General features: G+C 43.1%; 1 protein-coding gene across 1 annotated transcript; it reads right to left on the bottom strand.

The window, feature by feature from the left end:
• Positions 1-3: 3 nt before the first annotated feature.
• Positions 4-13,894, bottom strand: CBX3 (chromobox 3; the record flags this gene model as incomplete). Its single annotated transcript, XM_023512421.1, has 6 exons — positions 13,534-13,894; positions 12,117-12,168; positions 7,746-7,888; positions 4,379-4,541; positions 721-815; positions 4-94 (listed from the first exon to the last, which is right to left on the bottom strand). Coding segments are annotated over exons 2-6 (516 nt in total), but the record flags the coding sequence as incomplete, so codon positions are not given.
• Between the last annotated feature and the right edge of the window lie 24 nt (positions 13,895-13,918).

Here is a 13,918-nt window from a genome sequence, read left to right as displayed (position 1 = left end):
AGTTAGTCTCTCTTCATAAAAAGCAATAACAATTTGAGGACACTTCATATTTGCCTCTTTTGCCAGCACCAAATCTGCCTCATCTGAATCTTTCCTATTGTGAGGGAAAAAAAAAATCCAGTTAAAAATCTAAATTGTGTATGTCAACTCTCAACTGTTCATTTAAGAAATAACAATGCAATCAAAAGGTATTTAAGTACTTCAGGTGTGTGTGTGGGGGGATGTTAAATGTTAATTGTGGTTATGTTCCAATAAACTTAAGTTTTCTAAAACATGCTATAGTTTGCTAAAGCTTGTGTCATTATCAAAAGTAACCAGAATCATCTTTTCAGATTACTCTCCAGTTGATGAAAACTATTTATAAAACCTTTCATAGATAAATTTATAAAAATATCTATTCTTACTTTAAAATATAACACCTGCATACTTACCATTTCTTTTTCTTGAGACAGTCTTAAGCTGTCACCCTGGGCAGAGTGCTGTGGCGTCACAGCTCACAGCAACCTCTAAACTCTTGGGCTTAAGCGATTCTCTTGCCTCACCCTCCCAAGTAGCTGGGACAATAGGCGCCCGTCACAACACCTGGCTATTTTTGTTGTTGTTGTTGCAGTTGTTTAGTTGGCCCAGGCCGGGTTTGACCCTGCCAGCCTCAGTGTATTTCAGTGTATGTGGCTGGCGCCATAACCACTGTGCTACAGACGCCAAGCTGAGCATACTTACCACTTCATAAGAAACATTAATTCTCCACTGCTGTCTGTGGCACCAATTATTCTTTCAGGATCAAGACCTCTGGCAAAGCCTCTTGGTTTGTCAGCCTATTTAGAAGAGGATGATTGGTTACTTACAGGGTTTCATACAACAAACTAAGAACATTAACTTCTAATTTGATTTCATGATATACAGCTTTTGAATAAAAAGCTTCTAGCCAGGTGCAATGGCTCACACCTGTATTCCTACAACTGGGAGGCTGAGGCAGTAGCATTCCTCGAGTTTGAGATCAGCCTGAGCAAGAGTGAAACCCCATCTCTACTAAAAATAGAAAAAACATGCCTATAGTACTACTTGGACACTAAAGCAGGAGGATCACTTGAACTTCAGTTTGAAGTTGCTGTGAGCAAGGCTGATGCCATACCACTCTAGCCTGGGTAATAGACTCTGTCTTACAAATGACTAAATCAACAGCCCACATCTGTTACTATTAAAATGCATAGTAATTGGTCCAAAGTGGTGACTCATGCCTATAATCCTAGTACTCTGGGAGGCTGAGTGAGGTGGATCACACTTGAGCTCAGGAGTTCAAATCCAGCCTAGGCAAAAAGAGATCCTCTGCCTTTACTAAAAATAGGAAAAAACTAGGGCGGCGCCTGTGGCTCAGTGGTTAAGGTGCCGGACCCATATACCAAGGGTGGCCTGCTTCAAACCCGGGTGGCGCCTGTAGCTTAAGCGACTAAGATGCCAGACACATACACCAGAGCTGGTGGGTTTGAATCTGGCCCAGGTCTGCCAAACAATGACAACTACAACCAAAAAATAGCAGGTGTTGTGGCAAGTAGCTGTAGTCCCAGCTACTTGGGGGGAGGCTGAAGCAAGAAAATCCTTTAAGACTAGGAGTTTGAGGTTGCTGTGAGCTGTGACGCCACAGCACTCTACCCAGTGCTATAGCTTGAGGCTCTACCTCAAAACAAAAACAAAAACAAAACCTCAGATTAACCAGTATTACAACTAATCTGAATTATAGGAAACCTTAGAAAGTACTTAGTATAGGGCGGTGCCTGCGGCTCAAAGGAGTAAGGCACTGGCCCCATATACCTGAGGTGGTGAGTTCAGGCCCCAGCCAAAAACTGCAAAAAAAAAATAAGTACTTAGTATAAACCAATGGTTCTCAAAGTCAAGTCAGATAACCCCTGGGGGTCCCTGAGGCCTTATTTGGGAGTTCTGTATTGTTCCCTCTTTTTGTGTACCTGTGACTTTGAATTGTCTTCATACATCTCCACCAAAACAACATACCACAAGACTCAAACGTGTAATTAGAGCTGTCCTTCTGTTTAACCAGACATTGAAGAGGTTTGTAAAAATGTAAATTCCCACTCTTCTCAATTTTTTGTTTTGGAAAAGTTATTTTTCACAAAAGGTACGTAATGTGCTCCAAATTTTTATTATTCCTTTTTGTTTGAGACAGAGTCTCACTTTGTCGCCCTCAGTAGAATGCCGTGGCGTCAACTCACAGCAATCTCCAACTCTTGGGTTTAAGCAATTCTCTTCCCTTAGACTCCCAAATAGCTGGGACTACAAGCACTGCTGCAACGTCTGGCTCCGGTTATTTTTTTTATTGCAGTTGTCATTATTGTTTTAGCTGGCTTAGGTTGGGTTCGAACCCACCAGCCTCAGTGTATGCAGCTGGAGCTGTAACCACTGTGCTATGGGCGCTAAGCCTACTGTTTCTTAACTGAATACACATATATCACAGCTTGTTGCAACCTCAGACCCAAGTAATCCTCCTGCCTTAGCCTTCTATGCAGCTAAGACTACTGGCATATGCCATTACACTTGGCTAATTTTTTTGAGACAGAGTCTCACTTTGTTGCCCTCAGTAGAGTGCCATAGAATCATAGCTCATAGCAACCTCAAACTCTTGGGCTCAAGTTGATTCTCTTGTCTCAGCCTCCTGAGTACCTGGGACTACAGGCACCTGCCACAACACTTGGCTATTTCGAGAGATGGGGTCTCATCTGACTCAGGCTGGTCTCAAACCTGTGAGCTCAGGGAGTCCACCTGCCTCAGCCTCCCAAAGTGGTAGGATTACAGGTGTGAGCCACTGCACTTGGCCACACCTGGCTAATTTTTAAATTCTGTATAGAAATGAGGGTCTTGGTATATTGTCCAGGCAGGTCTCAAACGCCTGGCCTCAAGTAATCCTCCTATATTGGTTGCCTGAAGTATTGGAATCACAGGTATGAGCCACTGTACCTGGTCTGAAATTTGTTTATAAATCAGTATTAATAGTTATAACCCATAGGCTCTTTGGGACCCTCGAAAATTTTCTACAGTTAAAGGATTCCTGAGACCAAAGCTTAGGAACTGACTCAGGCTAGGTACAGTGGGGCTCATGCCTATCTATAATCCATGTACTCTTGGAGGGCAAGACGGCCAGGCTGTATGGGCTTAGGTGTTCAAGATCAAGCTCAGCAAGAACAAGACCCTGTCTCTAAAAATAGCCAGGACTGTGGCAGATGCCTGTAATCCCAGCTGCTATGGAGGCTGAGGCAAGAGGATCAACTGAGCCCAAAAGTTTCAGGTTGCTGTGAGCTATGTGATGCCACAGCAGTCTATTAAGGTGAGATTCTGTCACGAAGTGATCTGTCTCAAAAAAAAAGAAAGCAATTTTTATTATCAAGGATTATAAACTTCAAAGTACTGTTTAATACAAATATTGCAAGCAAAAGTATTTTCTGGTGGTAAATGTCATTAATGGATTAAAATCAGACGTACCATTTGGATTACTTTCACTACTACGTTGATCACAACAGAAGTTTTGGGATAGATTATTGTTATGGTCCATTGTTTTACTACTGAGAAACACAGTCAGATGGGCACGGTGGCTCTGTAATCCTAGCACCCTGGGAGGCTGAGGTAGGTGAACTGCCTTAGCTCTTGAGCTCACCAAAACAAACAAAATACCCCAGCTGGGCATTATGGTGGGCACCTGTAGTACCAGCTGTTTGGGAGGCTGAGGCAAGCAGATCAGAGAATCACTTGAGCGCAAGTTTAAGATTGCTGCTGAGTTAAGATGACATGGCACTCTACCCAGGGAAATAGAGTGAGACTCTGTCTCCATCCCCCAAGAAAGTGTTTGAATGTTCTAATCTTAATATTGTTTGTAATTAAAATTTCTAGCCTTGGATCACAAATGATTGGTTTGATTAGGGATTAAATCCATGAAACTATTAAAAATAACACTAGCACATTTTATTTATTTCTTGAGCTACAGCCTCACTTTTTCACCCTCAGTAGAGTACTGTGGCATCATAGATCACAGCAACCTCAAACTGTTGGGCTTAAGCTCAAGTGATTCTCTCGTCTCAGCCTCCTGAGTAGATGGGACTACAGGTGCCTGCTACAACACCCAGCGATGTTTCAGACACGGGGCTCACGTTTACTCAGGCTGGTCTCAAACCTGTGAGCTTAGGCAATCCACCTGCTTTGGCCTCCAGGAGTGCTAGGATTATAGATAGGAGCCCCTGGGGCCAGCAACACTGGCACATACACTTACTGTACAGTCACACAGTATAGTCTAAACCATGCATATCCTTTTTGCCCTACCCATTATCCATCAACCTTTTACAAAAAGATAGTCTGGTGAGTCATGTTTTATACTTACAGCATCTCTTTTCTTCTTTGATTTGCTATCATCCGATTCACTGTCAGATAAAGACTTTCTTTTTGTACCATCTTTTTCTTTACCAGCTTTTTGGGAATTAAGAAATGCTTCAATTAACTCTGGACAATCTAAATTTTCTTCAGGTTCCCAAGTATTATCAGCACTGTGTTCAGAGAAAGAAAAAGTCAATTCAATTAAATATGGTTCATCACCATCATCTGGATCCATTTAACAGATACTTGAAAAAAAAGTCCTGTGTACTGCAGTTACTAATCATTTCTTCCATTTCCTCCATGTTCTTTTGAGAATCTGCCTAGATTTCGTTCCTGTCTTTTCACAGCCCCAAGAGGGCAATCATTTTTACCTCTAAATTTAGTAAGCCTTATACCAACAATGTAATTGAAGCTATTATTTCCCCAAGTCCTACACACAACTACTTCATAATTTTTCTCAAAGAGTTTTTAAAAAATGCAGAACCCCAATTCCCACCCTAAAGTGATGTATCATATTATACCTAGAACTGGGAATCCAATACTGTTTTAAAACAATTGATTGTGAGGCATTCTCAAACGTTAGATGATTTCAATTTTTGCTGGGTACTCAAACTGGGAGATGACACAGAGCAAGGGTTGTAAACCAGAAGCCAACTCCAGCATTTTTATGGCCTGCAAACTAAAAATGTTTTCTTACATTTTTAAATGATTCAAAAAATATTTCAATATGAAAATTAAATAAATTTGAATTTCAGGGGCCCCAAATCAAGTGTTATTGAACACGTTCAGGCTCATTTATTTAACATATCTATCTGCGTTTGCACTACATCCACAGAGATATTGTAGAGGCAGAGACCTATGGCCCACAAAGCCTAGAATAATTACTATATAACACTTCAGGGAAAAAAAGATTTCTGACCCCTGACATGAGGCTGAGATGACCATTTCCATATATTTTTCAGAAGGAGTACAAAGAAAATGAGTATCAATTAACAAATATGAAAGACAGACCATCCTACACAGCAACTGCCTTAACGTTTTGTGTTCTGGTCCAGAAAGACTTTATACACTAGATAAAGTTAATCATCTGGGGGATACTGGGAAAGGTGTTAACACTGGCACTTATCAGGTTGGTCTGCTGATAGCCTAAGAGTCCAAAACCGGGAAATCTAAATTGGTGAAGGAGGGTGGAGGCAAGACTCTCTGTTCTGTGGTATTATGTTCTTTATAGCTTTCTACATCACCTAATATATTACACTACGCTGGGAAGTTCTCAATCATACTAGTGACCTTAAGTTTTCAGAGATGAGGAGTCCATTTCCAAATGTGTTGATGGGTACAACATAAAAAACTAGTAGATTTTAATGTCTCACGGGTTGAAAAAAATAGTCAACTGGGCGGGGCACCTGTGGCTCACTGGGTAGGGCACCGGCCCCATATACCAAGGGTGGTGGGTTCAAACCTGGCCCCGGCCAAACTGCAACAACAAATAGCTGGGCCTTGTGGCGTGTGCCTGTAGTCCCAGATACTTGGGAGGCAGAGGCAAGAGAATCGCCTAAGTGCAAGAGCTGGAGATTGCTCACTGCAACCTCCAACTCCTGGGCTCAAAAGATTCTCCTGCCTCTGCCTCCCAAGTAGCTGGGACAACAGGAACCTGCCAGAACACCAGGCTATTTTTTGGTTGCAGCCGTCATCGTTGTTTGGTGGGCTCCAGGCTGGATTCGAACCCATCAGCTCAGGTGTATGTGGCTGGCACCCCAGCAGCTTGAGCCACAGGCGCCAAGCCTCTATCCATTTTTAACTGTCACTGCCTATGGAGCTTTGCTCCCTGTTTTTGTTGTGTCAGGTAGAAAACTCAAAGGAGATTAGCATAATAAACAGGATTTAAGAACATAGAATTTCTCTATGCTTAAGTTATTTACAAGATAGCTAACACAAAGAATTAAGAGATCAATTCGTAAAAAGGAACACAAAGGACTAATGAGTTTCAAAAATTACTAGGTTCTACTTCTTAGTGATTAGGACATGATAAATTTATTTTTTTACAGTTTTCTTTTTCCTTGTCTACATCGTCTTAATTCAAATGTACTGCCTGAATGTCCCAGACGTACAACCCCCCCCCCTTTTCCCATTGGGTTTTAAAATAAAATCTGAACTTATAAAAATTAAACAGCAAAGCATTAAAATACAAAAAGCTTGTTTAAATCACTTCACAAAAGCATTAACTAATGATGTATCCCTTTTTTCTTTTTTTGAGACAGAGCCTCAAGCTGTTGCCCTGGGTAGAGTGCTGTGGCATCATAGCTCACAGCAACCTCCAAGTCTTGGGTTTAAGCAATTCTCTTGCCTTGGCCTCCCCCGTAACTGGAACTACAGGTGCCTGCTACAATGCCTGGCTACTTTTTGGTTGTAGTTGTCATTGTTGTTTGGTGGGCCTGGGCTGGATTTGAACCCTCCAGCTCAGGTGTATGTGGCTGGCACTTTAGCCACTTGAGCTACAGGCGCTGAGCCTTCTGTAACTAAAGACAAATTGAGTTAACATGAACACTAATTGTAAATAGACAGAGGGATACTGAACTGCCAAGGACATGATAAATTTAGTATGAGACCTAGATTACGAGTACTTCTATTTAAGACTGACTAGTCTATATTGTATAGCTTCAGTGTTTTCTAGTGCCTTCTGTATAGAGTGAAATGATGTAGATTAGATATTCCAATTGGCACAGTATCTAACTACATTAAAACATATTATATAGTAAATTACAATCACAATTAATGAATTTAACTTCCCAGGGTAATAAACTGCCCTTTAATTTGCTTCGTTTCAACTGTAGGCAAGGACTTGGCTCTTTTGTTGCCCTAGGTAGAGTGCCCTAACATCACAGCTCACAGCAACCTCAGAGACTCTTGGGCTCAAGTGATTCTTTTGTCCCAGCCTCCCTAAGTAGCTGGGACTACAGTGCCCACCACAATGCCTTGCTATTTTTAGAGACTGGTCCTTGCTCTGGCTCAGGCTGGTCTTAAACCTGTGAGCTCAGGCAATCCCCACCTGGGCCTTCTAGTGTGCTGGGATTATAGGCATGAGCCACCGCACTAGGCTAGAACTTGGCTCTTTTTATTGTTGTTTGTTTTTTGGCCAGGGCTGGGTTTGAACCCACCACCTCCGGCATATGGGGCCAGTGCCCTACTCCTTTGAGCTATAGGTGCCACCCAGAACTTGGCTCTTTTTAAATAGACTTCAAATAAAATACCTTAAAATTAAAAATGTCTTTATGTTTAAAGAGATTTCTAGGAAAAAAGAGCCAGGTAAAAACAAATTTTAAGCCATTTAGCTGCAGTTTAACATTTAATAAACAACCACTGAGGTATCTTACTCTGTAAATCCCTTCCACTTCAGGAAATACTCCACCTTCCCATTTACTACTCGTCGATCCAGAACTTTTTCCACCACAAATTCTTCAGGCTCTGCCTCTTCAACCTTTTTACTCTTTCCATTCTGCTTCTTTCCCATTTTTTGCTAAAACAAAACAAAAAGGAAGTTAAGAAATACATTCATCTTGAATTGAGTACATTTTAAAGGCCAAATTGCTCATATTGTTGTATTTAACACAAATTTTTAGTTCTATATCCAACAGTAAACATTTTCTGACAAGATAAAAATCAACAGACAATAAAATAATTCTTTATTTTGTTGGTTTAGCTCATACTTAAGATCCATCACCCTTCAGCAAAATGATATAATCAAATACACCAATGGAAAGTAAGTTACCTTTTCCCAGTCTTATCTCTGGGTAGTATATGAGACCAAGTATAGTATTCGCTCAATTCAACCACAGCAACAACCAAATATATACACAGTATTAAGAGCATACATAAGAGAGAGTAACTAGTATTTACAGACTTGTTAAAATTGTAGCCCCAAGACAGTTAAGACCCTCTTTCCCACCTCAAATATTGTTAGAAGACTGAATGATACAGAAGAAAAAATAACCACAGATTGAAAACATGGTTTGGAATTCTGATATCAACTGTAGGGTCAACCATGGGAAGTTAAAAAGGAAAATATTTTTTTTTATTATTATTATTTTTTAGAGACAGAGTTTTACTTTATCACCCTCGGTAGAGTGCCATAGGGTCCCAGCTCACAACAACCTCCAACTCCTGGGCTTAGGCGACTCTCTTGCCTCAGCCTTCGGAGTAGCTGGGACTACAGGCGCCTGCCACAATGCCTGACTATTTTTTTGTTGCAGTTTAGCCAGGCAGGGCCAGGTTCGAACCGACCACCCTTGGTATACAAGGGTGGTGCCCTACACAGAGCCACAGGTGCTGCCTCAAAATATTATTTTTCCATAACCTCTGTAGCTAATGACTACTCTGAATAAATCTATAATGCTATCATTTAAAGAGGCCAAAATGACAGGTGCATTTTAATTCTCTAACGTGGAAAAAAAATCCCTTTCCTGCTTTTTCAAGGAGTCTAAGCTGGTAGCCAAAAAAATTCACTTTAAACCAGATATATGCTCTTTTGCAATATGACACTATTTATGAAGAGACCAACACAACCAGCTATGTCCAATACTTACACAGATTCATTTCAGCAGGACTGAAAATGGCAAATTAAAAAAAACTTAAATGGCTAATCAGAAGACATTAAGGGGGGGAAATCCTTAATGCAATGAGCATTTTAAATACTTTTTATCTCAAAACAAGTAGTTTATATTTTGGGGGAGAGGAGACAGAGTCTCAAGCTGTGATCCTGGGTAGAGTGTCGTGGCATCATAACTCACAGCTTCCAATTCTTGGGCTCAAGTGATCCTCTTGTCTCAGTTTTTCTATTTTTTAGTAGAGACAGGGTCTTGCTTTCTGCTCAGGCTGGTCTCAAACCCGTGAGCTCAAGCAATCCACCCACCTCGGCTTCCCAGAGTGCTAGGATTACAAGGCGTGAGCCACCTTTCCTGGCCCCAAACAAATGGCTCATAAAAAAGAAAAATATCCCAGTCACCAAAGCTACACCACAAGCATATAAGCAGGTAAAGTAACAGCAATGACTCAAGACTACAAAAAGATAATTTCAGTCTATGAAAGCATACAGGAGTAAACACAGAAGAAAAAATCCCGAGGAATTGAAAAAAATGCAGCAAATACCTGATTTTGTTGGATACAATTTCCAAGTCAGGCCTTACTATTCTCTTAAGTCAAGATACTTGAGTAGTAAGTGGGCCTAGTCAAATAAATTTTTGCCTCTGGACACTAAGAATGATAGTGGGAGGAACAAAGAGAAATCGGAACAGATAAAATTTATTAGATACCAATCCTAACTAAAATACAAAACAGCTACTGTTTACAGAGGCAGGAAGCTAACAAAATAACAAGAATGTCAAAAATTAAAAGGATATAACGTTAAGATAAAACTTCTGAAGTGGTTAATCTGTGATCTTTTTCAATACAAGAAAATAGATACCAATAAACAGACATCAAAGCTTATCAAATTGCCTGCAAAAGTCTGTTTTTATGGGCCTGGCGCAGTGGCTCGCACCTGTAATCCCAGCAAGCTGCAAAGCCCAGGCAGGTGCATTGCCTGAGCACTGTTTGAGACCAGCCTGAGCAAAGGGAGACCCCATTTTGTACAAATAGAAAAACTAGCCAGGTATTGTGGTGGGTGCCTGTAGTCCCAGCTGCTTGGGAGGCTAAGGCAAGAGGATGGATCTCTTGAGCCCAAGAATTTGAGGTTGCTGTGAGCTATGACACCTCACCACTCAACTCCAGGGAAAGTGAGTGAGACTCTAAAAACAAATAAAGATTGGGCATGGTGGCTCAGGCCTGTAATCCTAGCACTCTGAGAGGCCAAGACAGTGGATTGCCTGAGCTCACAGGTTAGAGACCAGCCTGAGCCAAGAGAATCACTTGGGCCCAAGAGTTCGAGGTTGCTGTGAGCTATGATGTCACAGTACTCTACGGAGAATGACAGTAAAAACTCTGCCTCAAAAAATAAACTAACAGGAGCATGTTTGCTTTTTGCTCATCTGCCAAGGCTCATGGACAGCTAATTCCTTTCCCATCTAATACGTAAAGGAGAAGACAGGTAATAGTAAAGTCCGTCACCTACATTTTGGATTCATGTTATGGAATCTCCATTTTGAGAGCTGACAGAAAATGCTTTGTGCTTTTCCCATTGATGGCTTTTACCTATACATATATGGTATACGGGAATCATCTGTACCACAGCCTCACCACACAGGCTTTACATTTCATATTGCAATTGTTTTCCTGGGTATTTGATCTAGTATAAATCTAATGACAGCTCAAATTAAAAATCACCAACTTGCCCTTTTTAGTGTGCAACCAGAAGACAGAACACACAGACCACAAAACCATATACTTTGCTTTACTTAAGTATTCTCACCTCTATGTGCTCACGATTAACACCATGGGTCACCTTTATGGAACCTTAACTATGAATTTCGTGATTTTTATGTGAATATTCCAGTGTTCTTTTTTTCAACTTATAACCTGACATGTCTGTAGATATTTGTGTAACTTATTAAGCCTACGAACGTAAACTTTGGGTTTAAGAAACTTTTGGGAGAAAACACAACTAGTCCCTCAAGATCTGGTCTTCTTTCCTTCCTAGTCATATTTGTATTTTTGTTCCCTGGCCACTTAAAAAATTACTTATACCTTAAATTTAAGATTATCCCTATTTTAGTAAGCAATTTTAAAGTAGGGCAAAGTAACTAAAAGAATTTGCAAGATTCAATAACTTTTGCTCTGGTCTAGGGTGCACAAAGTAGCTATTCTCTAAACTGGGCATTAATGAAAAACTTGATTTCACTAGAATTCAGCAGATTTTAAAGGATATTATGCCAACCAACAAAGGCCTTACCCCTTTATGAAATATATTCTTTTCATGTTACACAAATTGGTTTATTTTTATTTAATGATAAAACAAAATCCAGATTGTGTTGTCTTCCTAAGATTAGTTTATTTTTCCTGAGTGTCACTTTGTCACCCTCGGTAGAGTGCCATGGCATCATAGCTCACAGCATCATCAAACTCTTGGGCTCAAGTAATTCTCTTGCCTCAGCCTCCCGGAGGAACTGGGACTAAAGGCACCTGCCCAAACGCTCATCTGTTTTTAGGGATGAGATGTGGCTCTGGCTCAGGCTGGTCTGCAACCTGTGAGCTCAGGCAATCCACCCACCTCAGCCTCCCATGGTGTTAGGATTACAGGCCTGAGCCACCCTGTACAGCCCCTTAGTTTTGGGTTATTTTTTTTGAGACAGAGCCTCAAGCTGTCACCCTAGGTAGAGTGCCGTGGCTTCACAGCTCACAGCAACCTCCAACTCCTGGGCTCAAGCGAGTCTTCTGACTCAGCCTCCCAAGGAGCTGGGACCACCGGCGCCCACAACACCCGGCTATTTTTTGGTTGCAGCCATCATTGTTGTTTTGGCAGGCCTGGGCTGGATTCAAACCTGCCACCTTAGGTGTATGCGGCTGGCGCCTTAGCCACTTGAGCCATAGGCACCGAGCCCTAAGATTAGTTTTAAGACACTGTTAAGCCAAATCAGTTAAGTATTTCAGTGTAATGTTTTCGATTTTTGTCCTTAATTCTCTTCTACATAATTCTGGGAGAGCTAGGAAAAGCACAGAGATAAATTTCTCAACCAGAGAGATGCAAAGTTATAATTTTTGGGGAAAAAAACTTGAGTTAAGTCCTTATATATTGTATGTTTTCATTAACTTACCAACGTAGTTTTATTGGAGGCCATTTTTTATTGCAGACTTGAAGAGCTATTACTAGAAAAATGCATGACAGTTAAAACGAAGTTTTCATGACATAAAAAAGGTAGCTAAATACAAGTTTTGTTTGGATTCCAACCCCCACTTAGATATCAGACGTTTCACACACGTCTATACAAACTAGAGAAGATGTGAACTTCTGCACAAACTATTAGTGACCACCGACTTAAACAGGCACATACTTTACTAAAAGGACCCTGAAACCTGAGACAGCTTTATATAGTGAGAAATGCTGGACAAACATTTTTTCCAATTTAAATCCCATTTATAAAATAAGGTAAATAATCAATTTCTTTAAAGAGGACAAACTTGTCGGTTCATAATTAGGAAGAATTACCCAAACAACTCACAACAGTAAACTACCATGAATTTTTTCTCTATACTTCTGAACGTCCAAAGATTCTCCAGTATAATCTTGACTTTACTTCTTTCAGAAACCTTTCCAATCAGTAAACGACTAAAGGGAAACACGAGACGTTCCAGTCCCATTTCCTGACACTCAGGCCCGTCCCGGCTTTAATGTTAGCGTCCTGAAGCCCCAGCGCTGGGCGCCCGCCCCCCACTGGGACTGCGGCCTCGTGGTCAGCTCATCCGCGGGGAGGAACAAAGGCCGCGGCGCCGGGCCGAAGGGCACTGCGCCACCGGACCGCGGCGGCCACGTAACGGAGCACACGCACAGCCTGGCACAGCGGGCCGCGCGCCGCCAGGCCTCATGGCTGCGGGGAGACGCAGCTCCCTTCCCAGAGGCCCTAGGCTCCGACACACCCCGCGTGGAGGAGGGGAGGGCGGCCCCTCATCCTGATCGCGGATGAGAGAAGAGGAAGAAAATGCGCTTTGTTTAGAAATAAGGCGCCTGTGGCCATAACCCTCTACCCTCTCAGGGACACTGCTGTCCACCCAGTATTATAGGTCCCCAGCCAGCACCAAGCCAGCCGCGACGCCTCCATTCTACCCTCCCCTCCTCCCTGCAGCTCCCAACGCAGGGTCCGGCAGAGGGGTGGGAAATGGGAAATAGGGGGGCCCCGGGGTGCATGTGGTGTTTTAAGCACCACTACCGAATGAGAGCTAGAGAGAAAGAAAAACACCGACTTCACCAGCTCCGAGCTGCTCCGGGTCGCGAATCTGCAGCGTCTTCGGCCCTGCGCGCCTTAAGCTGAAGCCACATCCGAGGGGGAGGGGGCGGCGGAGCTGCTCGCGGGGACGCCCGAGGGGGGGGGGAGGCACCGCCCACGCCGGGCGGCCGCGAGGGGCGGGGCGGAGGGCGCGCGCGCCTGGCGGGGGAGGGGCCGCGCGCCACGCCCGCTGGGAACGTGGGGCCGCGGGGGGTTGGGGGGGAAGGGCGGCGCCGACCACGGCACTTACCGTTCGCGGCGTGGCGCCGGGTGGTCGGCCGAGGGGAGGGAACGGGGAGGGGCGAGGACCGTGACCGGAGTCTTCTCTACCGATGTTTTTCTGCTATCCAGCGGCAGCTGGAGGCGCCAAAACCCGACTCCGCCCACTTCCTTGCCCCTGGGGTTGGGAACCTCCAAACGCTAAAGGAGTGGGAATTGGGAGTTAAAAACGTGTGCCCTTCCTCGGGTCACTCGCTGGAAACACCTCTCCCGACCCCGAACGGTCAGCCCCCAAAGGCAAGCGTTAGGTCGGCGCAGCGTTAACAATAATTTGCTGACTAGAAAGCGTTTTGAGTGTTTCCGGAAGGGGCTGAGTTAGTCCTGTGCGGGGGAGGAAAACGAAGGGGGAAGATTTT

This window comes from Otolemur garnettii, unplaced genomic scaffold, assembly GCF_000181295.1.
Source record: "Otolemur garnettii isolate 467f Iridium unplaced genomic scaffold, OtoGar3 scaffold00028, whole genome shotgun sequence".
NCBI lineage: Eukaryota > Metazoa > Chordata > Mammalia > Primates > Galagidae > Otolemur > Otolemur garnettii.
Note: the sequence above shows the minus strand (reverse complement) of the source record. Positions and strands in the feature narration are given on the sequence as shown.